Source organism: Mobula birostris, chromosome 12, assembly GCF_030028105.1.
Source record: "Mobula birostris isolate sMobBir1 chromosome 12, sMobBir1.hap1, whole genome shotgun sequence".
Lineage (NCBI taxonomy): Eukaryota > Metazoa > Chordata > Chondrichthyes > Myliobatiformes > Myliobatidae > Mobula > Mobula birostris.
In genome coordinates, this window is record NC_092381.1 from 108,358,318 (window position 1) to 108,385,432 (window position 27,115).

The 27,115-nt window shown below is 47.5% G+C and overlaps 1 protein-coding gene across 1 annotated transcript in view; it reads left to right on the forward strand.

Annotated features, from left to right (window-relative positions):
- xgb (x globin) overlaps positions 1-27,115 on the forward strand; it is an 82,655-nt gene that overhangs the window by 41,422 nt on the left and 14,118 nt on the right. Inside the window, exon 3 of the mRNA XM_072274771.1 lies at positions 10,748-10,868. Coding sequence (XP_072130872.1) covers positions 10,748-10,868 — 121 coding nt within the window. The remainder of the gene's footprint in view (positions 1-10,747; positions 10,869-27,115) is intronic.

Sequence of the window (27,115 nt, forward strand, 5' to 3'; positions counted from 1 at the left end):
GAATTTGAGAAGGCCGAACGGGGTGATGAGTGCTATTTTGGGTATGTCGTCCAGATGTACCAGGATTTGATGGTATCCCCGAATGAGGTCTACCTTGGAAAAGATCCTTGTGCCATGTAGGTTTGCTGCGAAGTCTTGAATGTGCGGCACAGGGTAGCGGTCTGGCGTTGTAGCCTCGTTCAGTCTGCGGTAGTCACTGCATGGTCTCCAGCCCCCCGTTGTCTTGGGCACCATGTGCAGAGGGGAGGCCCATGGGCTGTCGGACTGTCGTATGATCCCCAATTCTGCTATCTTCTTGAACTCCTCCTTCGCCAGTCGGAGCTTGTCCGAGGGAAGCCTTCGAGCACGGGCGTGGAGGGGTGGTCCCTGGGTCGGGATGTGGTGCTGTACTCCGTGTCTGGGCATGGCTGCCGTGAACTGTGGTGTCAGTACTGATGGGAAATCTGCCAGGACCCTGGTGAATTCGTCGTCAGACAGCGTGATGGAGTCCAGGTGTGGGGCTGGCAACTTTGTTTCACCCAGGGAGAACGTTTGAAAAGGCTTGGCGTGGACTATTCGCTTCCCTTGCAGGTCAACCAGCAGGCTGTGGGCTTGCAGAAAATCTGCCCCCAGGAGTGGTTGGGCCACGGCGGCCAGTGTGAAGTCCCACGTGAACCGGCTGGAGCTGAACTGTAGCCGCACCGTGCGGGTGCCGTAGGTTCGTATTGTGCTGCCATTTGCGGCCCTCAGGGTGGGTCCGGGTTCTCTGTTGTGGGTGTCGTAACTCGTTGGAGGTAAGACGCTGATCTCCGCTCTGGTGTCGACCAAAAAGCGGCGTCCCGACTGCTTGTCCCAGACGCTTAGGAGGCTGTCCTGATGGCCAGCCACCGTAGCGATCGGCAGCGGCTGGGCCTTGGCGTTTCCCGGGAATTTGCAGGGTGGTCTGCAGCGGCGGGCCTCTGTGCCCCACCGCTGGTGGTAGAAGCACCGTTGTTCGTTGGGCTCTGTTGCCGGGCCTGGTCTGGTCTGTCATTGGGCACGTGGCTTGGTGATCTGTGCGACGGATGCCCCTCTCTCTTTCCTGGCATTCCACAACACATCTGCTCGGGCTGCCACCTCCCGGGGGTCGCTGAAATCTGTGTCGGACAGCGGCAGGCATACGTCCTCGGGCAGTTGCTCTAGGAACGCCTGCTCAAACATGAGGCAGGGTTTGTGTCCTTCAGCCAGGGCCAACATCTCGTTCATTAATGCTGACGGCGGCCTGTCTCCCAAACCATCCAGGTGCATTAATCGGCGTGCTCGTTCGCGCCGTGAGAGTCCGAAAGTCCTTATGAGCAGGGCTTTGAATGCTGTGTATTTGCCATCCTCCGGGGGCGACTGTATAAACTCCTCAACTTGTGCAGCTGTCTCCTGGTCGAGTGAGCTCAGCACGTAGTAGTAGCGAGTGGACTCCGAGGTTATCTGCCGAATGTGGAATTGAGCTTCTGCTTGTTTGAACCACAGACGGGGTCTCAGCGTCCAGAAGCTTGGCAGTTTTAACGAAACTGCGTGAACAGATGCAGCGTCGGTCATCTCTGGCCCAAATATCGTTTGGACCGTCAGGGTCACCAACTGTAGCGGTGTGCTACACACAGCGCTAGAATAACCACACGGAGTCGGTGAGTTGGAGTTGCGATGAAAGAGATTTATTCAAACTTTGCGGCCTGCTTTAAAGCCTTCCCGTTCCTGCCCTCCCTGGGCGGAACTACTGTGGGGAATGCATATTCCCAGACCCTTTCCGCGCGTGGGATTTTCCCCCTGCTGGTGAAGATGGCCTGGCGCCCTTTTTGGGGCCGGCCCTCTGCCTGCGCGCGGTTTCGTGAGCCGGTTTGTGGGTGCCAGAAAGTGGGTCACCACAAGGGCATCAAATGTCATGGGGAGAAGGCAGGAAAATGGGATTAAGATGGATAATAAATCAGCCGTAGTGGAATGTTAGAGCAGACTCAATGGGCCAAATAGCCTAATTCTACTTCTATGGCTGTAAAGAGGTGTATGTGGCAAATTATTTTACATAGAGAGTGGTGTCCTGGAACACACTGCTATGTATGGAGGTGGAGGCAAACATGACAGTCTAATGAAACAGAGCTTAGAAAGGCACATGAATGTGTAGAGAATGGAGGGATGTGGACTGGGGTTTAGACTCGTTGTGATGTGACAGGGTGGCTATAGAAACAGAAACATAGAAAACTTACAGCACAATACAGGCCCTTTGGCCCACAAAGCTGTGCCGAACATGTCCCGACCTTAGAACTACCCAGACTTTACCCAAAGCCCTCTATTTTTCTAAGCTCCATGTAGCCATTCTAATCCTCCTCTTCCGGCAGGAAGATTATCCTAATAAATTTAATTACCAGCTTGGCAGAACATTCTATGCTGCAGGGCCTGCTTCTGTACGGTACTGCCCTGAGAAACACTAACAAACTATTAAACTTGTGCTAACATACCTTGGAGAGGAAAGAATTATTCAGCCTCTGGGAATCTTATGACTGCTCTTTGTATTTTCCTGGGAATAATAGTGATGGAGGCGTTGTCCAGCTGGACAAGGATTGATCCCCAGGATAGGCCAGAGCGAAAGGGGCACAATCTGCCTGTGTAATGCTGAGGAGGGTGAGTGTACGAGGTGGGGCACAGAATATATGAATGATGGGTGAATAGAGAGGCAGATGGTTTCTTCACCTTCCCACTTCCTCCCTCTGGTTCCCCTCCTCCTTCCCTTTCTCCCATGATCCACTCTCCTACCCTATCAGATTCCTTCTTCTTCAGCACTTTATCTCTTCCACCTATCACCTCCCAGCTTCTCCAATAAGAAAAAAATAATGATAAATAAATAAATCAGTTACAGTATACATATAATAAATAGATTAAAATCATGCAAAAACAGAGATAATATATATTTTAAAAGTGAGGTAGTGTTTATGGGATCAGAGTTCTTCCTGCAGTTTTCTGATTAAACACCATTCCAAGTATTACAACTGCTTCCAATAAAATGACAACATTATTTGATAAATCAACATCTCTCAGGATATATGACACATCACACTTAGTATTGGCATGTTGTAAAAAGTTTTATTGGAATAATATCTGGATTGGGCACTTGCCCAATGGGAAAAAGTCAGAGAATTGAGGCTGATACTTAGAAGAGTTTACATTCGTACCAGTAAGTTTGATTGAAACATATCATATCCTGAGGGATCTACCAGAGTGGGTTTCCCTTCTGTAGGGTCGCTGTTCAGAAATAAAGAGGTTGCGTTTTTAAGAAAGGGGACAGGCAAACTTTAAGGTGTCACAAGTCTTCAGAACTCTGTCCCTCAAGGTTTTCTTCCACATATTGTGCTTTTGATATTTCAGTAATGTTTGAGTAATGTAGTAAATATATTCTTGATTAAGCATTCTTTGTTGTTTACATAATTCATTGCGGGTTATCTGTAAAAGTACATAAATGGCATACAACATCATGCAGTGTTATAAGTGTACTTCACTTAAAGCAAAAACAAAATTAGACTCACATTCTCGGCTCCCTTGTTTTTCCTGCAATTAGTTTTATGTTTTCGGGCAGCACGGGAGCATAGTGGTTAGCGCAACATTTCACAGTACCAGTGACACGGGCTCAATTCCCGCTGCTGCCTGAAAGGAGTATGTACGTTCTCCCTGTGACCGCCTGGGTTTCCTCCCTCACTCCAAAGACATACCGGTTGGTAAGTTAATTGGTCATTGTAAATTGTCCTGTGATTAGGCTAGGGTCAAACTGGAGGATTGTTGGACAGTGCAGCTCGAAAGGCTAGAAGGGCTTATTCCACACTGTATCTCAAAAAAATTAATTAATTAATAGAACATAACAGTGATGGCAAGTAAGTTTTAAAATTAAGCCGAGATGGCTAGCTACCTGTCGAAGTGCAGCAAGACGTTTGAGTTCAAAAAAATATTACAGCCCCTGTTCTTCAGAAGAGAAGACACGGTCAACTTTAAGAGACAGGAAATGAATAAATTCATGGGTTCATAAGCAGAGAGTACTGGGTGATAATAATTAAAATAAAAATGCAGAAATGGCTGTCTACATCAAAAGACAGATGTGGTTGATTACACAACAGATAACTGGATATTGTATACTGAGTGGATTGAGCAGTATTTTAAAGTAAATGGAATAGCCGATGAGAAGTGAGTGCCAGTTTTGCTGAGTGCATTGAGTTTAAAGGCATACAGTTTCCTTAAAGATTTGACTGCTCCAACCACACCAGCCGAAATGAACTTTGCTGATATCATGAAAGTAATGCAGGAACATTAGAACTGAAGCCATTGTTGATTGCAGAATGCATTAGTTTCATAAGCAAATCAAAAGGAAAGGGAGTCTATTTCAGCATGTGTGGCTGAATTGAAGAAACTGTCTGAGCCTTGCCAGTTCAATGATGGGCTTAATAACGCACTGAGAGATGGTTTAGTTTATGGAATTTTATAAGAAAGCATTCAAAAACATCTCCTAACTGAAGCAGAACTTAAATTTAAAAGAGTAGTGGAAATTGCTGTTTCAATGGAAAAAGAAGAGAGAGATGCAATTGAGTTGAAGTCAGGAATGAAAGCGATCCAGAATAAAATTGTAAAGTCTTAACAGAAACCTGCCTGGCCGAACAAATTGTGTTACCATTGTGACAGGGGCTCACATGCACCAGACCAATGCAGGTTGAAAGGTGAAACCAGAAAAATTGGAGATCCATCCACCATCTGCATGCCACATCGCCTACAATAGAGGCAACTGAAAGTGAATTTAGAAAGATACTGGCTGATACCACAACAGTGTTCAAGGATGGCATTGGAAAACACACACATATCAGAGGTAAAACAGTGGTAATTGAAAATGCCACACCCGAGATTTACAAAGCCCACTGGTTCCTTATACAATCCATGATAAAGTAGCCAGTGAGCTAGATCACATGGAAGCTGGAGAAATTATTTCCAGAGATGAGTGGAGCCCATGGGCAACACCAATGGTCCCAGTAGCCAGGCAGAATGGATCTGTCAGGATCTGTGGTGATTTTAAGTTCACCATCAACCCAGTACTGAAAGTAGATTGATACCCTCTCCCCAGGATACAGAATATCTTTGCATACCTTCCTGGAGGGAAGCACTTCAGCAAAGTGGGCTTAGCTGTGGTCTATATACGGAAAGAGATGGAAGAAGAATCCAAGGTGTTTCTCACCATAAACACTCACAAACATTCACTGATTGTAAAAGCTTTTATAGATATGTGAAAAGAAAAAGATTGGTTAAGACAAATGTAGGTCCCCTACAGACAGAAACAGGTGAATTGAATATGGGGAGCAAGGACATGGCAGACCAATTGAATAATTACTTTGGTTCTGTCTTCACTAAGGAGGACATAAATAATCTTCTGGAAATAGTAGGGGACAGAGGGTCCAGTGAGATGGAGGAACTGAGGGAAATACATGTTAGTAGGGAAGTGGTGTTAGGTAAATTGAAGGGATTAAAGGCGCATAAATCCCCAGGGCCTGCATCCCAGAGTGCTTAAGGAAGTAGCCCAAGAAATAGTGGATGCATTAGTGATAATTTTTCAAAACTCTTTAGATTCTGGACTAGTTCCTGAGGATTGGAGGGTGGCTAATGTAACCCCACTTTTTAAAAAAGGAGGGAGAGAGAAACCGGGGAATTATAGACCGGTTAGCCTAATGTCGGTGGTGGGGAAACTGCTGGAGTCAGTTATCAAAGATGTGATAACAGCACATTTGGAAAGCGGTGAAATCATCAGACAAAGTCAGCATGGATTTGTGAAAGGAAAATCATGTCTGACGAATCTCAGAATTTTTTGAGGATGTAACTAGTAGAGTGGATAGGGGAGAACCAGTGGATGTGGTATATTTGGATTTTCAAAAGGCTTTTGACAAGGTCCCACACAGGAGATTAGTGTGCAAACTTAAAGCACACGGTATTGGGGGTAAGGTATTGGTGTGGGTGGAGAATTGGTTGGCAGACAGGAAGCAAAGAGTGGGAATAAACGGGACCTTTTCAGAATGGCAGGCGGTGACTAGTGGGGTACCGCAAGGCTCAGTGCTGGGACCCCAGTTGTTTACAATATATATTAATGACTTGGATGAGGGAATTAAATGCAGCATCTCCAAGTTTGCGGATGACACGAAGCTGGGCTGCAGTGTTAGCTGTGAGGAGGATGCTAAGAGGATGCAGGGTGACTTGGATAGGTTAGGTGAGTGGGCAAATTCATGGCAGATGCAATTTAATGTGGATAAATGTGAAGTTATCCACTTTGGTGGCAAAAACAGGAAAACAGATTATTATCTGAATGGTGGCCAATTAGGAAAAGGGGAGGTGCAACGAGACCTGGGTGTCATTATACACCAGTCATTGAAAGTGGGCATGCAGGTACAGCAGGTGGTGAAAAAGGCGAATGGTATGCTGGTGTTTATAGCGAGAGGATTCGAGTACAGGAGCAGGGAGGTACTACTGCAGTTGTACAAGGCCTTGGTGAGACCACACCTGGAGTATTGTGTGCAGTTTTGGTCCCCTAATCTGAGGAAAGACATCCTTGCCATAGAGGGAGTACAAAGAAGGTTCACCAGATTGATTCCTGGGATGGCAGGACTTTCATATGAAGAAAGACTGGATGAACTGGGCTTGTACTCGTTGGAATTTAGAAGATTGAGGGGGGGATCTGATTGAAACGTATAAAATCCTAAAGGGATTGGACAGGCTAGATGCAGGAAGATTGTTCCCGATGTTGGGGAAGTCCAGAACGAGGGGTCACAGTTTGAGGATAAAGGGGAAGCCTTTTAGGACCGAGATTAGGAAAAACTTCTTCACACAGAGAGTGGTGAATCTGTGGAATTGTCTGCCACAGGAAACAGTTGAGGCCAGTTCATTGGCTATATTTAAGAGGGAGTTAGATATGGCCCTTGTGGCTACGGGGGTCAGGGGGTATGGAGGGAAGGCTGGTACAGGGTTCTGAGTTGGATGATCAGCCATGATCATACTGAACGGCGGTGCAGGCTCGAAGGGCCGAATGGCCTACTCCTGCACCTATTTTCTATGTTTCAAAGGGATTTATTGCTATAATAGGCTTATTTTTGGAGAAGCACCTGCATCTGCCCTCTGGCAGAAAGCTCCGAACTAGGTGCTACAAGGCTGCCCAGGCATGCAGTGTTTCCTGGATGACATCATTGTTACCAATAAGGATGACAAGAAACATCTCCAAAATCTCAAGACAGTTTTAAAAAAGATTAGAACTGCACAACAAATATGAATCCTTTAAACCAAACATCACTTATTGTAGTTACCTAAGTGTCCTGAGGAAATTCAAGCAGTGGTGAATGTTCGAAGGCCAAAGGATGTGTCACAGCTGCAGGCTTTTTAACAATTTGTCAACAACTGTAACAGGTTCCTGCCAAACCTGGATACTGTGCTCCACCCCTTGAACTCATTACTACAGATTGGGAAGAACTGGCAATGGACAAAGCAGTGAGAGGTGGCTTTCCAAAAGTGAAAAAATATGGTGACATCAGACACTGCACTGACACATTATAATCCACATTGTCCAGTGAAGCCTGGCATGTACAGTTCAGGGTGCCAGCAGCTCCAGAAGAAGGGAGTGCAGAGCTGTCAGAACCACCTCCCGCGGTCCTGGAGTCAACTCCTACGACCACCACGCAGGAGGCTCCAGAACACGGGATTGTTTCACAGCCACAAGTCTCTCCTGCCAAGCAAAGTGATCCCTCTCGTCCGGAAAGACAAGAGTAAGAGTAACTCCTCAGTGATTAAATCTTTAGGCTTGAATGGAACTATTTAAAATTTACTATGCTGAGGATGCCTATATAGTAGTTAAGTTATATAGTATACTGTATATTTACTTATATATAAGTTGAGATATGCTCTATATTGAGTTGGAGTATTTCGCTAAGCAAGGAGGAGTGTTGTGTATTTAATATTTGAGTAATATTGTAAGTATATTATTTGATTAAGCATTCTTTGTTGTTTACATGATTTACTGCGAATTATATGTAAACCTGTGTAAATTACATACATCATCTCACCACCACGTGTTATATGTGTGCCTCATTTAAAGTAAGGCCTCCGAAAAAGAGCCGTCGAACTGAACGACGCCCTTCATGTCCGTGTGGAATGACTGAACTATCCTGAGGAGCCTCCGGGTACAACCAATCCTGGCGAGGATTTTGAACAGGCCGTCTCTGCTCACGAGGTCGAAGGCCTTCGTAAGGTCAATGAAAGCGACGTAGAGTGGTTGTCTTTGTTCTCTGCATTCCTCTTGTAGCTGTCGAAGGGAGAAGATCATGTCTTCATTTGCACAGTGTCTGGCCGTTTCCTGGGCCTTCCTTCTTGCTGTCCTTAGCACTTGCAGTGTTGCCTGGGTGGGGTGGCGTTTGTGCTCTAGAAGTGCCACACACTTTACCTCGATGACAGCTGTGAGCTTACTCGAGCTCGCTTCAAACCAGTCCTGTGTCTTGCCCCGTTTCTTCCCGAAGGCCTTGAGTGCAGTGCTGTGGATAGTGTCCCTGAGAGAGTCCCATCTCTGCTGAGCATTTACTTCTGGTAGGTCTGCAAGGAGCGCATCCTCCAGTGAAAAGAGCCAGTGTTCAGTTCGACAGCTCTTTTTCGGAGGCCTTCAGCATCCACAGTGGTGTGAAGCAGGGCTGTGTGCTTGCCCCCACCCTGTTCGGCATCTTCTTCGCAGTCATGCTGAAGGACGCCTTTGGAACATCTACTGATGGTGTCTACCTCCACACCAGATCGGATGGGAGGCTGTTCAGTCTGTCCCGGCTGAGGGCGGAAACCAAGGTTCGTTCAGTACTGATCAGGGACATGTTGTTTGCAGACGACGCGGCACTGGCAACACACTCTGAAGAGCAACTGTAACGCCTCGTGGACAGCTTCTCCAGAGCCTGCCAGGACTTCAGCTTGACCATCAGCCTGAAGAAAACCAACGTGTTGGACCAAGGCGTTGAGCAACCCCCTGCCATTACCATCAACAACTACGAGCTGGAGGTAGTTCACGAGTTTACATACCTTGGCTCCACCATCACAGACGGCCTCTCCCTAGACCCCGAGATCAACAGACAGATCAGACGAGCAGCCTCAACATTCGCCAGGCTGACAAAGAGAGTCTGGGAGAACAGAAAGCTGACGACGTACACCAAGGTTGCAGTTTACAGGGCCTGCGTCCTCAGCACACTGCTTTACGGCAGCGAGACCTGGAGCCTCTACTACAGACAAGAGCGGCGTCTCAACGCCTTCCACCTTCACAGCCTGAGGCGCATCCTGGACATCACGTGGACTGACCGAGTCACCAACAATGAGGTCCTGGCCCGAGCCCAGATACCCAGCCTCTTCACCCTGCTCCAACAACGCCGTCTCCACTGGCAGGGCCATGTACACCACATGTCAGACAGGAGGATCCCGAAAGACCTGCTGTACGGGGAATTGGCCTCCGGCAAGAGAGCACAAGGGCAGCCCCATCTTCGTTTCAAAGACGTTTGCAAGAGAGACATGAAGTCACTGAAAATGAACGTCGAGAGGTGGGAGGACATTGCAAGCGATCACTCTCACTGGAGGCTGGAACTACGCAGAGGTCTAAAAAGAGAAGAGAAGCTGAGGCTGCTGAAGAAAAGCGCACTCGCCGGAAAAACAGCACCAAGACAACACTGGAGGACAGTGCCTTCAAGTGCAGTCGCTGCAGCCAAGACTGTCACTCCCGTGTGGGCCTCTACAGCCACAACAGATGCTGCTCTAACACAGACTGAAGCAAGACCTCCCAGGCGCAGATCCATGGTCTCGCGAGATTAACGGATGCCACAACTTAAAGTAAAAACAAAGTTAGACTTGTATTCTTGACTCCTTGTTTTTCATGGAATTAGATTTATTTTTTTAGTTACAAAACATAACAGTGGTGAAAAGTAAGTTTTAAAATGAACCTGAGATGACTACCTACCTGTTGAAGTGCAGTGAGATGGTAAGTTTAAAAAAATATCACACTGCAGTTCTCCAGAAGGGAAGACATGGTCAAGTTAAAAATAAGGGCAGAAATGGACAAATTCGTGGATTCATAAACAGTACCAGTTGATAATAATTATAAATAAAAAATAGAAATGGCTCCCTACATTAGAAAGAGAGACATGTTTGATTAAACAATAGATAACTGGATATTGTATTCTGTGCAGATTGAGCAATATTTTAAAGAGAATGGAATAGCCGATAAGAAGTGAGTGCCAGTTTTGGTGAGTGCATTGGGTTTAAAGGCATACAGTTTGCTTAGAAGTTTGGTTGCTCCAAACCAGCTGAAATAAGTTTTGCTGAAATCATGAAGGTAGTGTAGGATTATTTAAAACCAAACCATTGTTGATTGAATCCATTAGTTTCCATAAGCAGAATCAAAAGGAGGGGGAGTCTATTTCAGTGTACATGGCTGAATTGAAGAGATTGGTTGAGCATTGTCAGTTCTGTAATGGGCATAATGATGCAGAGACTTCGTTTATGGAATCTTAGAAGAAAGAATTCAAAAACTGCTCCTAACTAAAGCACAATTTACATTTAAAAGAGCAGTTGAAATTGCTGTACTAATGGAAACAACAGACAGAGATAAAATTAAATTGCAAACCTGGTCTGAGATCAACCTCAATCCCATTGAATGGTAGTACAGAACAGAGAGGCCGAATGGCCCACATCCCAATCTAAAGGTTTCTTTTGCCTGTTGCAGGGTGATGTCCTTCATTGAGAAGAGCGTGGCAAGGTTGTCACAGGAAGAGAAGCTGGAACAGCTGGCCTTTGAGCTTGGTCGAAGCCATTGTAGATACAATGCTCCACCCAAGTACTACAAGGTAAGATTGGTGTTAAACCATGTGGTTGATTGGTTGTCCATCATATCCAACAATGACAGGAGAACTGTGCAGGAGAGTTTTTAAAGTAGAAAAGCCATTGTACTGGGGCAGTTCCACTCTCTTGATCTTGGAAGTCTGGGTCCAGTGGTACAAGAAGTTTTCACAAACTGGGGTCTTCCTTGGTTCCAGTGGATGACCATATGTCTTCTGTGTCTTGTTATGCCCTTCACTCTCCATGGAGCGTTGCAGTACCACCTTCTGGCCGTTGGTTCTTACTGTTGATCCATTCATCCCAGAGCTGACCACTCATGCTAGGATGGGTATGTCCCCAACTCACCAGGACATGAGGTCTGCCAGCTACCTTCACCTGGTTTAGCTCACCTGTTGAAGCAAGTGTGGCCATTGTTGCATGCAGACAGCTGCTTGGAGCCACAGGTGAGAGCTGAGTGTCCGGTGGGACCAAAGGTGAGTGGGCTGCCCCAGAATGGACGTGACAAGCCTCTTCTCCAGAGGTTCTACCCCTCCCTGGATGCATCATACACCCCTAAACCATGTAACAAGGGTTCTACTCTGTTGTAATGGCTCACAGGTTAATAAAGCACAGAAACAGGACCCTTCAGTCTACTGAGTCAATGCTGATCCTCAGTCACTAATCCCAGTCAACTCTCCGCACTCTCATAACTCCCCTTAATTCTACTCCTCGCCTTAAACCTTTGCTGTCTTGTGTTATAGACTCCTGCACCCTGGGGAAAACACTGTGGCCATCTAATCTATCCATTACCTGTGTCATTTCATAAACTTTTACAGATTAGAAGATTTAGGATTAACTTTATCTGTTACACATATATTGAAACATACAGTGAAATGTGTTACACATCAAAGTTGCTGGTGAACACAGCAGGCCAGGCAGCATCTCTAGGAAGAGGTGCAGTCGACGTTTCAGGCCGAGACCCTTCGTCAGGACTAACTGAAGGAAGAGTGAGTAAGAGATTTGAAAGTTGGAGGGGGAGGGGGAGATCCAAAATGATAGAAGACAGGAGGGGGAGGGATGGAGCCAAGAGCTGGACAGGTGATTGGCAAAAGGGATACGAGAGGATCATGGGACAGGAGGTCTCGGAAGAATACAAGGGGGGGGGGACCCAGAGGATGGGCAAGGGGTATAGTCAGAGGGACAGAGGGAGAAAAAGGAGAGTGAGAGAAAGAATGTGTGTATAAAAATAAGTAACAGATGGGGTACGAGGGGGAGGTGGGGCATTAGCGGAAGTTAGAGAAGTCGATGTTCATGCCATCAGGTTGGAGGCTACCCAGACGGACTATAAGGTGTTTCTTCCCAGACCTCCTGTCCCATGATCCTCTCGTATCCCTTTTGCCTATCACCTGTCCAGCTCTTAGCTCTATCCCTCCCCCTCCTGTCTTCTCCTATCATTTTGGATCTCCCCCTCCCCCTCCAACTTTCAAATCCCTTACTCACTCTTCCTTCAGTTAGTCCTGACGAAGGGTCTCGGCCCGAAACGTTGACTGCACCTCTTCCTAGAGATGCTGCCTGGCCTGCTGCGTTCACCAGCAACTTTGATGTGTGTTGCTTGAATTTCCAGCATCTGCAGAATTCCTGTTGTTTGCAGTGAAATGTGTTGTTCAAGTTAAGAATGTGCTGGGGTGGCAGCCTGCAAGTGGTGTCACCATCAACATAGCTTGCCCACGACTCTCCAACCCTCGCCCACGACTCTCTAACCCTCGCCCACAACTCCCCAACCCTCGCCCACAACTCTCCAACCCACGCCTACGACTCTCCAATCCTCGCCCGCAACTCTCCAACCCTCGCCCACGACTCTCCAACCCTCGCCCACGACTCTCTAACCCTCGCCCACAACTCCCCAACCCTCGCCCACAACTCTCCAACCCTCGCCTACGACTCTCCAATCCTCGCCCGCAACTCTCCAACCCTCGCCCACGACTCTCTAACCCTCGCCCACGACTCTCTAACCCTCACCCGCAACTCCCCAACCCTCGCCCGCAACTCCCCAACCCTCGCCCACAACTCTCCAACCCTCACCCACGACTCTCCAATCCTCGCCCACGACTCTCCAACCCTCGCCCACGACTCTCTAACCCTCGCCCACGACTCTCCAACCCTCGCCCACGACTCTCCAACCCTCGCCCACAACTCCCCAACCCTCTCCCACAACTCTCCAACCCTCGCCCACGACTCTCTAACCCTCGCCCACAACTCCCCAACCCTCTCCCACAACTCTCCAACCCTCGCCCACGACTCTCTAACCCTCGCCCACAACTCCCCAACCCTTGCCCACAACTCTCCAACCCTCGCCTACGACTCTCCAATCCTCGCCCACAACTCTCCAACCCTCGCCCACGACTCTCTAACCCTCGCCCACAACTCTCCAACCCTCGCCCACGACTCTCTAACCCTCGCCCACGACTCTCCAACCCTCGCCCACAACTAACCCTCACCCACGACTTTCTAACCCTCACCTGTATGTCTTTGGAAGGTGGGAGGAAACCCACATACTGTGAAAGGTGTTTTGAGACAGATATTTCAGATAAAAACAACGGTGCATGTGCACCAACTTTAACCGGCTGCTAACAAGTGCATGTACAAGTATATCATAACATCCCCCTTCTTATCAAAACAAAGAAAAGGAACAATTGTATTAACAATTAAACTCAATTTCTCTGAAGTCTGCTTTCCAGTGTATTTTCATGGAACTAACTTTCAAAGCATTCATTAATCATGCCTTATGTCTCTTATGACTGTCACAAATACATACCACTCATTATTTATGTTTGTATGAGCATATATACAAAATATAAAACATACTAAGATTCAACTTTTACTTCAAACTACAAATTACACAACAGCAAGTAGGACATGGTCCTTCTTTGAGTATAAACATGACATTAAAATGCCAAATAGTGTCACAGATTTATTGTTCAATTGTTCACGCAATTATTCAATGTGGGACAAAGTCTCCTTTTCACTGTGCAGCCAGAACGAGTTTTTAATGTTTTGGCCAAGTCCTGTTGTTTGTTATTTGCATGTTTCTGTCACAATGAGGGGCACTGGGAGCGGGCCCAAATGCAAGAGTCAGTGAAGTACAAGGAACAGGACTTGACTAGAGGAGGGACGTGACAGGATATAGACAAGGGGCAGGGACAAGAATGCAGACTTGGGCTTGGACCCCGAGCCAGAGACTGGACAAAGACCCAGACCTGGGTCTTGCCTCGGGCTCGGGTCCCAGAACCAGGCAAGGACATTACATGACTGCAGGACTGGAGGCTGGGGTCTTGAGGCTGGAGGCTTGGAGACAGGCTTGGGGTCTTGAGGCTGGAGGCTTGGAGACAGGCTTGGAGACTTGAGGCTGGAGGCTTGGAGACAGGCTTGGGGTCTTGAGGCTGCAGGCTGGGTTCTTGGGTCTTGGAATGCGGAGGCTGATAACTCAGAGGCTGGAGCTCAGAAACAGACTGGGAACTGTACATCAACATGGAGCCAGGACTTATCCTTTGAAAAGCCGGGACTCATCTTTAACACGACACCAACATGAGACAGGACAGTATATAGACATAGAGCCGGGACTTATACTTAGACAAGCTGGGACTCAGCTTCATCTCCACAACAAGGTGGGACAGGACCATCCATCAGATAATGGCAGAACGGCCGGACTTACCCAACAGAGGCAAAGACAAGACAAGACAAGACAGGTCCCCCCACAGGGCAACGGCAGAACGGCCTGATTTACCCCACGGAGGCAAGCACAAGACAAGGCAGATCCCCCCGCAGGGCAACGGCAGAACAGCCTGACCTACCCCACAGAGGCGAGGACAAGAAGAGAGAAACGCCGAAGAACGACAGACAGTTCCATTTCTGCATGGGGATTGAACTCGACAGTGGTGCAGATGAGGTATCCAGGCAGAGCGTCAGGCGAGGGGGGAAAAGACAGGGAGGGGAACAGGACAGTCCAGCAGGGAATCTCTGGTTTGCAGAGGTAGTTATGTCTCAGCCTCAAATCGAGAAACATGTGCACACAACAGAAACTGGGGAAAACCAGAAACCCCGGAACAACGAACCACGGACCGGACCGTGACAATTTCAACGTTTGTGTTAGTGTTTGTGTTGTGCCATTAGCCTCTGCTAGTGTTCGGCTGTGTGCATTTGATGCAGTAGGCACACTGTGGTCATTGTCATTAGCCTCTGCTAGTGTTCGGCTGTGTGCATTTGATGCGGTAGACACACTGTGGTCATTGATCTCGGTTGATTGACCGGGTTTTGCCTGTTCATAGGTGATTAGCTTTTCAGGCGGTTCCCCAGCCGTCTTTCGTAGGTGTATGTGATTACGTCGGTAGGTCCCAGAAGGGGTTTGAACTACCTATGAGCACTCATCAAGGCGCCAACACACAAGTGCTTTCTCCCAATTCTTTGTACCTTGCACCAGGGGCTGCATGCGCACGGTATCCCCTTCGTCGAGTGGGGCAAGATCTTTGGCTACACACATCAAAGTTGCTGGTGAATGCAGCAGGCCAGGCAGCATCTCTAGGAAGAGGTACAGTCGACGTTTCGGGCCAAGACCCTTCGTCAGGACTGTACGCGAAACGTCGACTGTACCTCTTCTTAGAGATGCTGCCTGGCCTGCTGTGTTCACCAGTAACTTTGATGTGTGTTGTTTGAATTTCCAGCATCTGAAGATGTCCTCGTGTTTGCGTTTTTAAGATCTTTGGCTGACTTGTTGTCATTGTCGGCCTGCTGCTGGACGCGTTGTTTCATACACTCGCGCTCGGGTACAACCCTGGGTTGCAGTAAGCTCGCTGTTGTAGGCAGGAGCGTGGCCCTCGCCAAGGTGTGTTGCGATGGTCTAGAAGTGCGAGGTCGGAACCCGCTCGCGGTTTGTTGCTCTTTGTGAGGATCCGCTTAGCTGTTTTAACTGCTGATCCAGCTTTTCCATTCGCTCTGCTGTTTCCGGGGCTGCTACACAACTGCTCAAAATCCCATTCTCGTGCAAATCGCTGACGAGTGTTGTGGCCCATCCTCACTAGCCACTTGTGTTGGGCTACCATATCGCGCAAAATGAGCCTTCAATTTGCGAATAACGGCGGCGCTGGTCGTATCGCAAAGAAGATCTACCTCGAAGAAATTGCTGTAGTAATCAGTGGGGACGAGTTACTCTTTTCCCGCGAATGTAAACAGGTCATTCCCACGGCCGAGCAAGTACCTCACGACTCATAAGCGATTCTTTCTGCTGACTCATTTCGTATGTGCGACAAATATCACATGTAGCAATATATTGCTTGATGTCGCTGCTCATGCCTGGCCAAAAAAGACATTCGCGTGCGCGTCTGAGGCATCCTCCTACGCCCAAGTGTGACGAATGAATTCTTTCCTTCATTTGCTTTCGCTCACTTTGCGGAACGATGCCACGCTCACCTTTGAAGATGAAGCCGTCCTGGACTGCGGGCTCATTCCTATAGCTATAGTAAGGTGTGAGTTGCTCTGGTGGCGCGTCACGTTTGCGCGGCCATCCACTGATGATTACGCGTTTCAACGTCTGTAGTGTGTCATCTTTCGCTGTTTCTATGCGAATCTGCTCTAGACGCTCGTCGCGGATTGGCAGGTGCGATAGCATGTTGACTTTGTCGAAGCTGTTCTCCTGGCCTGGAGTACCGCTAACTGCTTGCGATAGCGTATCCGCGAGGTGTATGAGCTTTCCTTGACAGTAGGTGATGTCGAAGTCGTAGCTCTGCAGGCGAAGGAGCATTCCCTGTAGGCGTTTTAGCGCCTTCACCAACGGCTTCTTAACTATCATTTCGAGCGGTTTGTGATCACTGAGTACTCTTGTGAAGCAGCCAGAAGTGTATTGATGAAAACGCTCAAGTGTGACAATTGCGAGCATTTCCTTTTCGATCGCTGCGTAATGCGTTTCTGTGTCCGTTAGCGCTCTGCTTGCATATGCGATCGGACGTCCATTCTGGAGGAGTGCTGCCCCTAGGCCTTTGTTGCTGGCGTCACATTGCATGGTCAGCTCTTCCTTAGAATTGTAGTATGCTAACACTGGTGTTCCGCATACCATCCGCTTGATGTTGGAGAGAGCGTTTTGCTGCTCAGCTGACCACTCCCATGCTACATCTGGCTTTGTCAGCTGTCTTATTGGCTCAAGGGTATCTGAGAGACTTGGTAGAAAACGGCTCAGGTAGTTGACAAATCCAATCAATCGCTGCACTCCCTGCACAGCCTTAGGTACTGGCATGTTGAGAACCTCAGCGACCTTTTTAGCATCAGGCTGAAGTCCCTTACTTGTGATGAGATGCCCCAAAAAGGGTATCTCTGTCGCTCTGAAGACAGATTTGCTCTTGTTGAGCCTGATATGCTGCCCTGCACAACGCTGTAATAGCTGCTCAAGTTTCACATCATGATCGGTGATTGCCTTTTCCTGTGTTTCCCCTTTTCCGTACACCAGAATGTCGTCTGCGATGCAGGTCACTCCCGGTAGTTCTTCCAGCGCCTGATGCAGCCTGCGCTGGAAGATCTCTGATGAAACGCTGGTTCCAAACAGGAGTCTGAGCCATCTATACTGCTCTAAAGGTGTGTTGAAAGTGGTGAGCACGCTTGATTCACTGTCCAATTTCACTTGCCAGAATGCAGAACTCATATCAGGCTTGCTGAAAACCTTAGCCTGGCCAAGATCTGGCAAAATATCCTCTATCACCGGGAGGGGGCAGTGTTCTCTCCTCAGCGCTTTGTTCAATGGTCGAGGGTCAATGCATATACGAAGTTTGCCGTTCTTCTTCTCTGCAACCACTAACTGGCTAACCCACCTTGTAGGTTCATGGACTGGAGCTATCACCTTGCGGTCTACCAGTTGATCAAGCTCAGCTTTCACTTCCCGCTTCATAGCGTGAGGTAGACGTCGTGGGGGTAACTCTGTGGGTTGAACTTCCTCATCAATCTGCAGGTGGGCTGCACCCGGAAGCTCCCCGGGCACATCATCGAACACCTCTGCATAGCGTTCTTCTGGTGTGCATTGTTTTTCTTTAAGTGTAGATGCATGCACCCTGCGAAAGATGTCATCGTTGACCGTAATTAGCACCATTTGCTGGCTGGCCCTGCTTCCCAGCAATGGTGTAAAGTCGTCAGTGACCACGACAAATTCGACAGAATACTTGCAGTTCGTCATGGGGTCACCCAATTTCACTCTGCACATCCATTCTACATCCATGGTGGTCTTGTTCCACATCATCAGCTTTTTTGTGCATTGTCTCAGTGTGTGGTCTACTCCCTCCAAGTATTTGTGAGGTAAAATGTTAATGCTCGCCCCGCTGTCGACTTGGAAGTCTATTGGCTTTCCAGTGATGAGCATCTGTGTGAATACGTCATCGTTTGTCTTCAAACTGTTGACCACCAGTGTGACATTGTCGATAAACTCAGTGCTGCTGTCACTGTCAGTTTGGTCATCGCTTTGTGCTTCCACCCCATGCACGGGCTTCTGCTTGCATACCTTTGCAAAGTGATTTTGAATGCCACATGCCTGGCACACCTGTCTGTATGCTGGGCATTGTTGCTTGTCTCTTGCATGTTCCGTGCCACAGTACTTGCAAGGGTTCACTTTGCTTCTGTTGTCATGGTCCGGTCCACAAAATCCGCATTCCAGTCCACAGTCCGGTCGATGTTCCTTATTCCAGTTTTTCCAGTTTTCCTCAGTTTCTGTTGAGGCAGCTGATTCTCGTTTGGGCTGGCTTCATAAATAGCTTCAGGATTCAGCCTCTGGCTGCTGGATTGTTCCTGTCCATACCCCCTGTCTGAATCCCATCCCATCCCATCCCTCGCCTCACCTTGCCTCGCCTGTAACCCTTGCCTGCACTGCTGTCAAGTTCAATTGCTGGAGCAAGATAAGGAACTGTCTATTGTTGTTTTGAACTGTCTCTGTGTCCTTGCCTTCACTACGTAGGTCTGTCCATTTGTTGCTACCTAGTATTGGGAACCATCTCTGTGTCCATGCCTTCGCTAGGTAGGTCCAGCCATTTGCCACTGCCTTGTGTTGGGAACCATCTCGTCATATTCTGCATTCTGTGTAATGAGCCCCGGCCCTATGCCCTATATCCAAGGAGGGGTCCTGGCTCTGTGTTCCATGTTCCTGTCTCTCCCTTGACCAAGGCTCTGCGTTCCTGTCTCTCCCTTGACCTAGTCAAGGCTTCGAGGTCTCGTCCAGTCCTAGCCACGATCCAAGAACCTTATCCTGTCTAAGCCATGGCTTTGTGTTGTCGTCTTGTCCATGTGTCTCACCCAGCCCAGAGTACCTCGCCCAGCCCAGTGCAGGGGTTCCCTTGTCCTATCCAGGAGTCTCACGTCCAGTCCTGTTGCCTCTCCTCATCCTGTAGCCACATCTTGTCCTCGCCTAGTTCTGGAGTCCAAGCCCCAGTCAAGTCCCAGATTCTGGGTCCTTATCCAGTCTCTGGCTCGGAGTCCAAGCCCAGGCTCCTAGTTCCAAGTTCCATGTCCTGGTTCCGCTGTCCTAGTCAAGTTCTAGCCCAGGCCCTGTATCCTTGTCTCGTCCAGGGCCTGTGTCATGTCCAGAGTCCTTTCTTCCCCACTTCCCTTGCTTTCTTGACTAACCTAGTTCTGTTCCTTGTACTTCAGTGTCTGTGTCTTGCATTTGGGTCCCCCTCCCAGTGCCCCCACTATGACATCTGTGGCTGTTCAAGGTGCCTTTTGCCCTGGCTCCACCACTAGCACTAGCCTTCTGTCCAGGATGTTTTGAACCTTTCTTGCTAGTGCGAGGTTTGATCTCATGGACAGTAGCGGACCTGCTGTCTGCAGCTGTACTGAATGCTCGTAGGTGTGATTCAGCCATTTCTGTGCTTTCACAGATGTCAATGCAGTCACTGAGCAATAGCCTTCTCTCTTGTAACTGACGTTTTCTGCTTTGGGAGACGTTAATACCCATATGATCTTGTCTCTCAACAGACTGTCTGACATACACAAGCAAAAATTACATGTCTTTGCAAGAGATCTAAGGTTGGCAAGAAATGATTCAAAGGTATCACCTTGTTCTTGTTGCCGCTTGTTGAACAAGTACTGTTCATAAGTCTCATTTTTCTCACCGATAGCATATCTGTCAAATGCAGCTGAAACCTTTCTGAGGTCTTGGCCTTCAGCCTCATCTGCGAACGCTAAACTGTGGTAGACCTCAAGTCTTGATGGTCCAATTGTCTGTAAAAATAATGCCATCTGGTGTGCTGGAACTTGTTTGGGCAGCTGTGCTACGACACTGTAGTTAGTCCACATCTGCCACCATGTCTTCCATCCGTCTATCACTCTGCAGTTGACCGTCACGGCCGGTGGCCGGCGGATGCCGCTGACTGGGGGAGGACTTCTGCCCCGACCATGGTTCCCCGGCACGGGGTCGCCCGCGGGTGCTGGGTGCCGCTGAGATTCTGATGTCTCACCTCCAGGCATTGCTACTACACCCGTCTCTATTTGTGGCTGGTTGCTCGTCTCGGTTGATATTTTTACTCTTACACTCACCCTCCGATGTTTCAGAGTTGTGCTATTACCATGCTGCCAACTGCAAGTTGAAAACATCGGGCGCTGTGGTTGAAAAAAGCAATTTTCCAAGCCCCACCGCTGCCACCATGTTTTGAGACAGATATTTCAGATAAAAACAACGGCGCATGCGCACCAACTTTATTCATCTGCTCATGAGTGCATGTGCAGTATATCATAACAAAGGGATATGGGGAGAAGGCAGGAGAATTGGGGCTGAGAGGGAAATGGATCAGCCATGATGAAATGGTGGAGCAGACTTGATGGGCCAAATGGCCTAATTCTGCTCCTATATCTTATGGTCTCTTGAGAGCCACATCGTATCCAGTTTCCCACCAACTCTTGCAGCGTGTTACAGGCATGTAGCATGCTCTGTGTGAGAAAAAAATCTCCTTTAAACATTCAGCCTCTCCCCTTAAATCAATACCTTGTAGTTTGACATTCGTACAATGCAGAAAAAATTATAATTAACTACCCTCTCTATGTCTCTCATAACTTTTGTACACTTCTACCTCCCCACAGCCTTTGATGCCTCAGAGAAAACAACCCCATGTTTGTCCAGCCTTTCCTTATGGTAGAGTCATAGAGACATAGTAAACTACAGTAATGAAACATGATTTATGATGGCTAATGTGCCAAAAGCTCTGTTTACAACCTTATCTGCCTGCAATGCCACTTTCAATGAATTATGGGCCTGTATTCCCAGATCCCTTCGTTCTACCACATTCCTCGGTGCCCTATCATTCACCACATAAGACCTACTCTGGTTGGTCTTACCAAAGTGCAACACCTCGTACTTGTCTGCGTTAAATTCCATGTGACCATTAAAAAGCCTCTTGAAAGCCAGTATTGTATTCATTCTCACTAGGGTGTTACAGGCACATCGCATGCTTTGTGTGGGGAAAAAATCATCTTCAAACCTCCACCCCCCCTCACCTTAAACCTATACCATAAGACCATAAGACAAAGGAGCAGAAGTTGGCCATTCGGCCCATCGAGTCTGCTCCGCCATTTTATCATGAGCTGATCCATTCTCCCATTTAGTCCCACTCCCCCTTCTTGTATTTGATACTTCTACGAAGGAAAAAATATTTTGATTAACTGTCCTCTCATAATCTTGTAAACTTCTATCTCCTCTCAGCCTCTGACACTTCAGAGAAAACAGCCCTTGCTGTCTAAACCTTCCCCGTGGTTCATACTCTCTAATAAAAACAACGGCACATGCGCACCAACTTTATTCATCTGCTCATGAGTGCATGTGCAGTATATCATAACAAAAAGCAATGTTTACATCTTACCAAATCAGGGAGGATTGTGCTGGGGAGGGGGCAGAGGCAGATGGCAAGTGTCACCACAATTTTGGCACCAACCAAGCATGTCCACAACTCACTAACCCTAATCCGTACATCTTTGGAATGTGGGAGGGAACGGGAGTATCCGGAGGCAACCCGAAGGGTCAGGGGGAAAACGTACAAACTCTCTACAGCCGGCAGCAGGAATTGAACCTCGACCTTACAACTGCTGTCGTAAATTGTTATGCTCTTTGTGTGTAGATTTTCATTGATTCCATTGTATTTCCTTGTTCTTCTGTGAATGCCTGCAGGAAAATGAATCTCAGGGTTGTATTTGGTGACACAATGTACTTTGATAATAAATTTGAAGTTTGAACTACTACGTTACCATGCCTCCCTATAAATTTATTACTTCGCTGCAGGATGAAGAACCCCTGCTTGTCCTAACTCCTCCATTAGCTCAAGCCCTCCTGTGCAGACAACATTCCTATGAGTGGTACATTATTTAATTACATCCTTAGCAATTCAAAATTCAAAGTAAATTTATTATCGAAGTATATTTATATCACTATACGCAACCCTGAATCATTTTCCTGCAGGCAAACTCAATAAATCTATAGAATGGTAACCACAGCAGAATCAGTGAAAGATTGCCTAACTGGGGCGTTCAACCAGAGTGCAGATGACAGCAAAAATAAAGAAATAATATTCATAAATAAATAAGCAATAAATATTGAGAACATAGGATGAAGAGTCCTTGAAAATGAGCCCACTGGTTGCAGGACCATTTCAATGATGAGGCAGGTGAAGTTGTTCCTTTGATTCAACAGCCTGATGGCTGAGGGGTAATAACTTTTCCTGAATCTGGTGGTGTGAGTCCTGAGGCTCCTGTGTCTTTATTGTCATGGCAGCAGTGAGAAGAGAGTGTGACCTGAGTGGTGGGGATCACTAATAATGGATGTTGCTTTCCTGGGACAGTGTACGGTGTAGATGTGCTCAGAGGCAGGGCGGGCTTTCACCATGACGGACTGGGCTGTATCTACTACCTTTTGTAAGATTTTCTGTTCAAGGGCATTGGTGTTTCCATACCAGGCTGTGATGCAGCCAGTCAATACACTCTCCAGTACACCTCCACAGAAGTTTCACACAATTCACACAATGCCAAGTGTCAGGAGTATCCTGACCTACTTATCCATCAGTCTGTCAGCACTTGATAAACACAATCGGTTTTTCGGTTCCAGTCGTCAAACAGTGAAACACGAAGGAATATGCTGAAAGATTATTCCGACCAAGAGGTCACACTGTCTGTCCCTGACTCCCCATGGCAAAGGCTTCCTCTCTAAACTGGAATTCATCGCCATGGACGGCTGTGGAGGGCAAGTCATTGGGTATATTTAAAGCAAAGGCTGAGAGTTTCTTGATTAGTCAGGGTGTGAAAGGCTATGAGGAGAAAGCAAGAGAATGGGGCTGAGAGGCAAAATAAATCAGCCAGGATGGAATGGCAGAGCAGATGAAATAGCCAAATTTTGCTCCTATGGCTCTCTTTAAACAGAGAATGGTGAAACTGTGGAATCCTTTGTCCCAGGCAGCTATGGAGGCCAAGTTGATATGCATATACATGGCAGAGATTGATATATTCTTGATTGGTCAGGGCATGAAGGGATACGGGGAGTAGGCAGGAGATCGGGGCTGAGAGGGAAATGGATCAGCCATGATGAAATGGCAGAGCAGACTCGATGGGCTAAATGCCTAATTCTGCTTCTATATCTCATGGTCTTATGGAAACAGGAATAATGGGGAAGAGCTATCCAAGAGAAAGGTAGGGTGGTGGTACTGTTATTACCTTGGATTTCCATATCATCCTTGCTCTGTCACAAAATAAAGCACAATTTCAATCCACAGAAGAACAGCTCATTCCCAACCAGAAGTTCTCAGTGTTCTTCAAAATGAGTCAGTATTTTGGAGAGACTATCAATACTTTACTCAAACTCTACCATTGGAAGACAAACAACGAAGGTCAGCTGATCAACCAATCCCAATCCCAAACACGGGAAGTTCTGGAGATGCTGGAAATCCAGAGCGATGTGCACAAAATGCTGAAGGATCTCTGCAGGCCGGGCTGCATCCATGGAAATGAATAAGCAATCGACATTTTGGGCTAGGAAGACACCAGAATTAAAAGATAGGGGATGGGGAAGGAGGATAGCTAGAAGCTGATAGGTGAAACCATTTGGGTGGGAAAGGTCGAGGGATGGAGAGGAAGGAATCTGATAGGGGAGGAGAGTGTTTCATTGGAGAAAGGGATGGAGGGGAGGACCCAGGGGGAGGTGATAGGCAGGTGAGAAGAGGTAAGGGGCCAGAGTGGGGAATAGAAGAAGAGGGGAAGGGGAGGGATTTCTTTTTATCAGAAGGAGAAATTGATATTCGTGCCATCAAGTTGGAGACTACTCAGATGGCCTCATTTTGGCACAACAGTGGGCCACATTGGAACAGGAATGGGAATTGAAATTAAAATATTTGGCTTTTGGCAGATGGAGCAGGGGTGCTCAATGAAGCTGTCCCTCAACTTATGACGGGTCTCACAAATGTAGAGGAGGCCACGTTGGGAGCACTGGGCACAATAGACAACCCCAGCAGGTGCGCTCCTGTTGCCTCACCTGGAAGGACCATTTGGGGCACTGAACAGAGGTGAATTGGGAGATGTAGCATTGTGACCACTTGCAGGGGTAAGCACTGGGAGGGAGATGAGTGGGGAGGGCTGAATGGGCAAGGGAATAAAGGAGGTAGTGATCCCTGCAGAGAGTGGAGAGATGTGGGGCGGAGGCGGAGGGGGAGGTAAGATGTGTTCAGTGGTGCGATCTTGCTGAAGATGATGGAAGTTGTGGAGGATGATGTGTTGGATGTGACGGGTCATGGGGTGGTAGGTTGAGACAAGACAAACTCTATCACAGCTAAGGTGGTGGGAAGATGGGGTAAGCATGGATATCCGGGGAATGGAGGAGATTTGATAGAGGTATTTAAAATTATGAGGGGGATGGATAGAGTTGACGTGGATAGGCTTTTTCCATTGAGAGTGGGGGAGATTCAAACAAGAGGACATGAGTTGAGAGTTAAAGGGCAAAAGTTTAGGGGTAACATGAGGGGAAACTTCTTTACTCAGAGAGTGGTAGCTGTGTGGAACGAGCTTCCAGCGGAAGTGGTTGAGGTAGGTTCAATGTTGTCATTTACAGTTAAATTGGATAGATATATGGACAGGAAAGGAATGGAGGGTTATGAACTGAATGCAGGTCGGTGGGACTAGGTGAGAGTAAGCGTTCGGCATGGACTAGAAGGGCCGAGATGGCCTGTTTCCGTGCTGTGATTGTTATATGGTTATATTTGGGTTGAGGAAGGGAAAACTTGTTCTTTGAAGAAGGAGGACATCTCTAATGTCCTGGAAAGGAAAGCCCAATCCTGGGAACAGATGCTCAGCAATGAAGGAACTGAGAAAAGGGAATAGCATTTTTACAGGAAACAGTGTGGGAAGAGATACAGTCAAGATAGCTGTGGGAATTGGTAGTTTTATGAAAAATCTCATTCCATTATGTTAAAGCAAGAGTTCCTCCCATCTCCCGGCATGCTCGCCTCTCCTAACGACTCTCACCGTATGGTAATCAGGACACAGAGCATACAGCAGTACTGTACAGGAACAGGCCATTCAGCCCACAATGTTGTGCCAAACCTAATAAAAGGCAAATCGAAAGCATCCAAATACTAATCCATCCCACCTACACCTTGTCCACATCCCCCCATCTTTCTTACATCCATGTGCCTATCTAAATGCCTTGAAAAGCCCCTAATGTATTTGCCTCCACCAGCATACCAGACAGCGCATTCCAGACATCCAGCACTCTCTGAGTGAAAAACTTACCCCTCACATCCCCTTAACCTACCCCCTCTCACCTTCAATGCATGCCCTCTGGTATTAGACATTTTTACCCTGGGAAGCCGATACTCTGTCCACTCTATCTATGCCTCTCATAATCTTATAAACCTCTATCAGATCTCCCCTCAGCCTCCAACACTCCAGAGAAAACAACCCAAGTTTATCCAGCCTCCCGTGAAAGGACATGCCCTCTAAACCAGGAAGCATCCTGGTGAACCTCTTCTGCACCCTCTCCAAAGCCTCAACATCCTTCCTCTAGTGGGACAAACAGAACTGCATGCAATACTCCAGATGTGGCCTAATCAGAGTTTTATAAATTTGCAACATAACCTCCTAACTTTTCAACTGAAAATTTAGAGGTATTTGGGCCGAACACAGGCAATTAGGACTAGCTTAGCGGGGCAGTTTGGTTGGCATGGATGAGTAGGTCTGGACAGCCTGTTCTGTGCACTATTATTCTATAACTCCATAGGACCATAAGGAAACATGCACGAGCAACTATCGCGTTAGACCATAAGACAGCAAATAGATTTCGACCAGGGGTTCCCAGCCTGGGGTCCGAGGACCCCTTTGGTTAATGGTAGGGGTCCATGGCATGGTAGTGTAGTGGTTAGCACAACATTTTACAGTACCGGAGACCCGGGCTCAATTCCCATCACTGCCTGTAATGAGTTTGTACGTTCTCCCCGTGATTGTGTGGGTTTCCTGCAGGTGCTCCGGTTTCCCCCACAGTCCAAAGCCATACCAGCTGGTTGGCTAATAGGTCATTGTAAATTGCCCCCTGATTAGGTTCCGATTAAATTGGGGAATTGCTGGGCGGTGAGGCTCGAAGGGCTGGAAGAGCCTATTCTACACTGTATCTCAATAAATAAATAATAATATGAATTTCTTTAGAAGGTTGGGAACCCCAGTTTAGACTATTCGGCCAATTGAGTCTTCGCCATTCAGTCACGGCTGACTTATGTTTCTCTCTCAACCCCATTCTCCTGCTTCTGTCCGTAACCTATGACACCCCTACTAATCAAGAACCTACTAATGGAGGTTCGATTCTCACTGCTGTCTGTAAGGAGTTTATACATTCTCCCCATGACCATGCGGGTTTGCTACATGGAGCTTAGAAAAATCGAGGGCTTTGGGTAAAGCCTGGGTAGCTCTAAGGTAGGGACATGTTCGGCACAGCATCATGGGCCGAAGGGCCTGTATTGTGCTGTAGGTTTTTCTATGTTTCTATGTTTCCCCCAGGTGCTCTGCTTTCCTCCCATATTCCAAAGACATACCGGTTGGGTTAGTGAATTTTGGGCATGCAACGTTTGCTTTGGAAGCATGATGACACTTGCATGCTTACTCTGAACAATCCTCGTTTATGTTTTGATATATGTGTGACAAATGAAGCTAATCTTTAAAAAAAATCTTAATGTTCTTGTAAAAAATATACCTCGGTGACTTTGTAATAGTACAGCACAGGATCATGTCCTTCAGGACA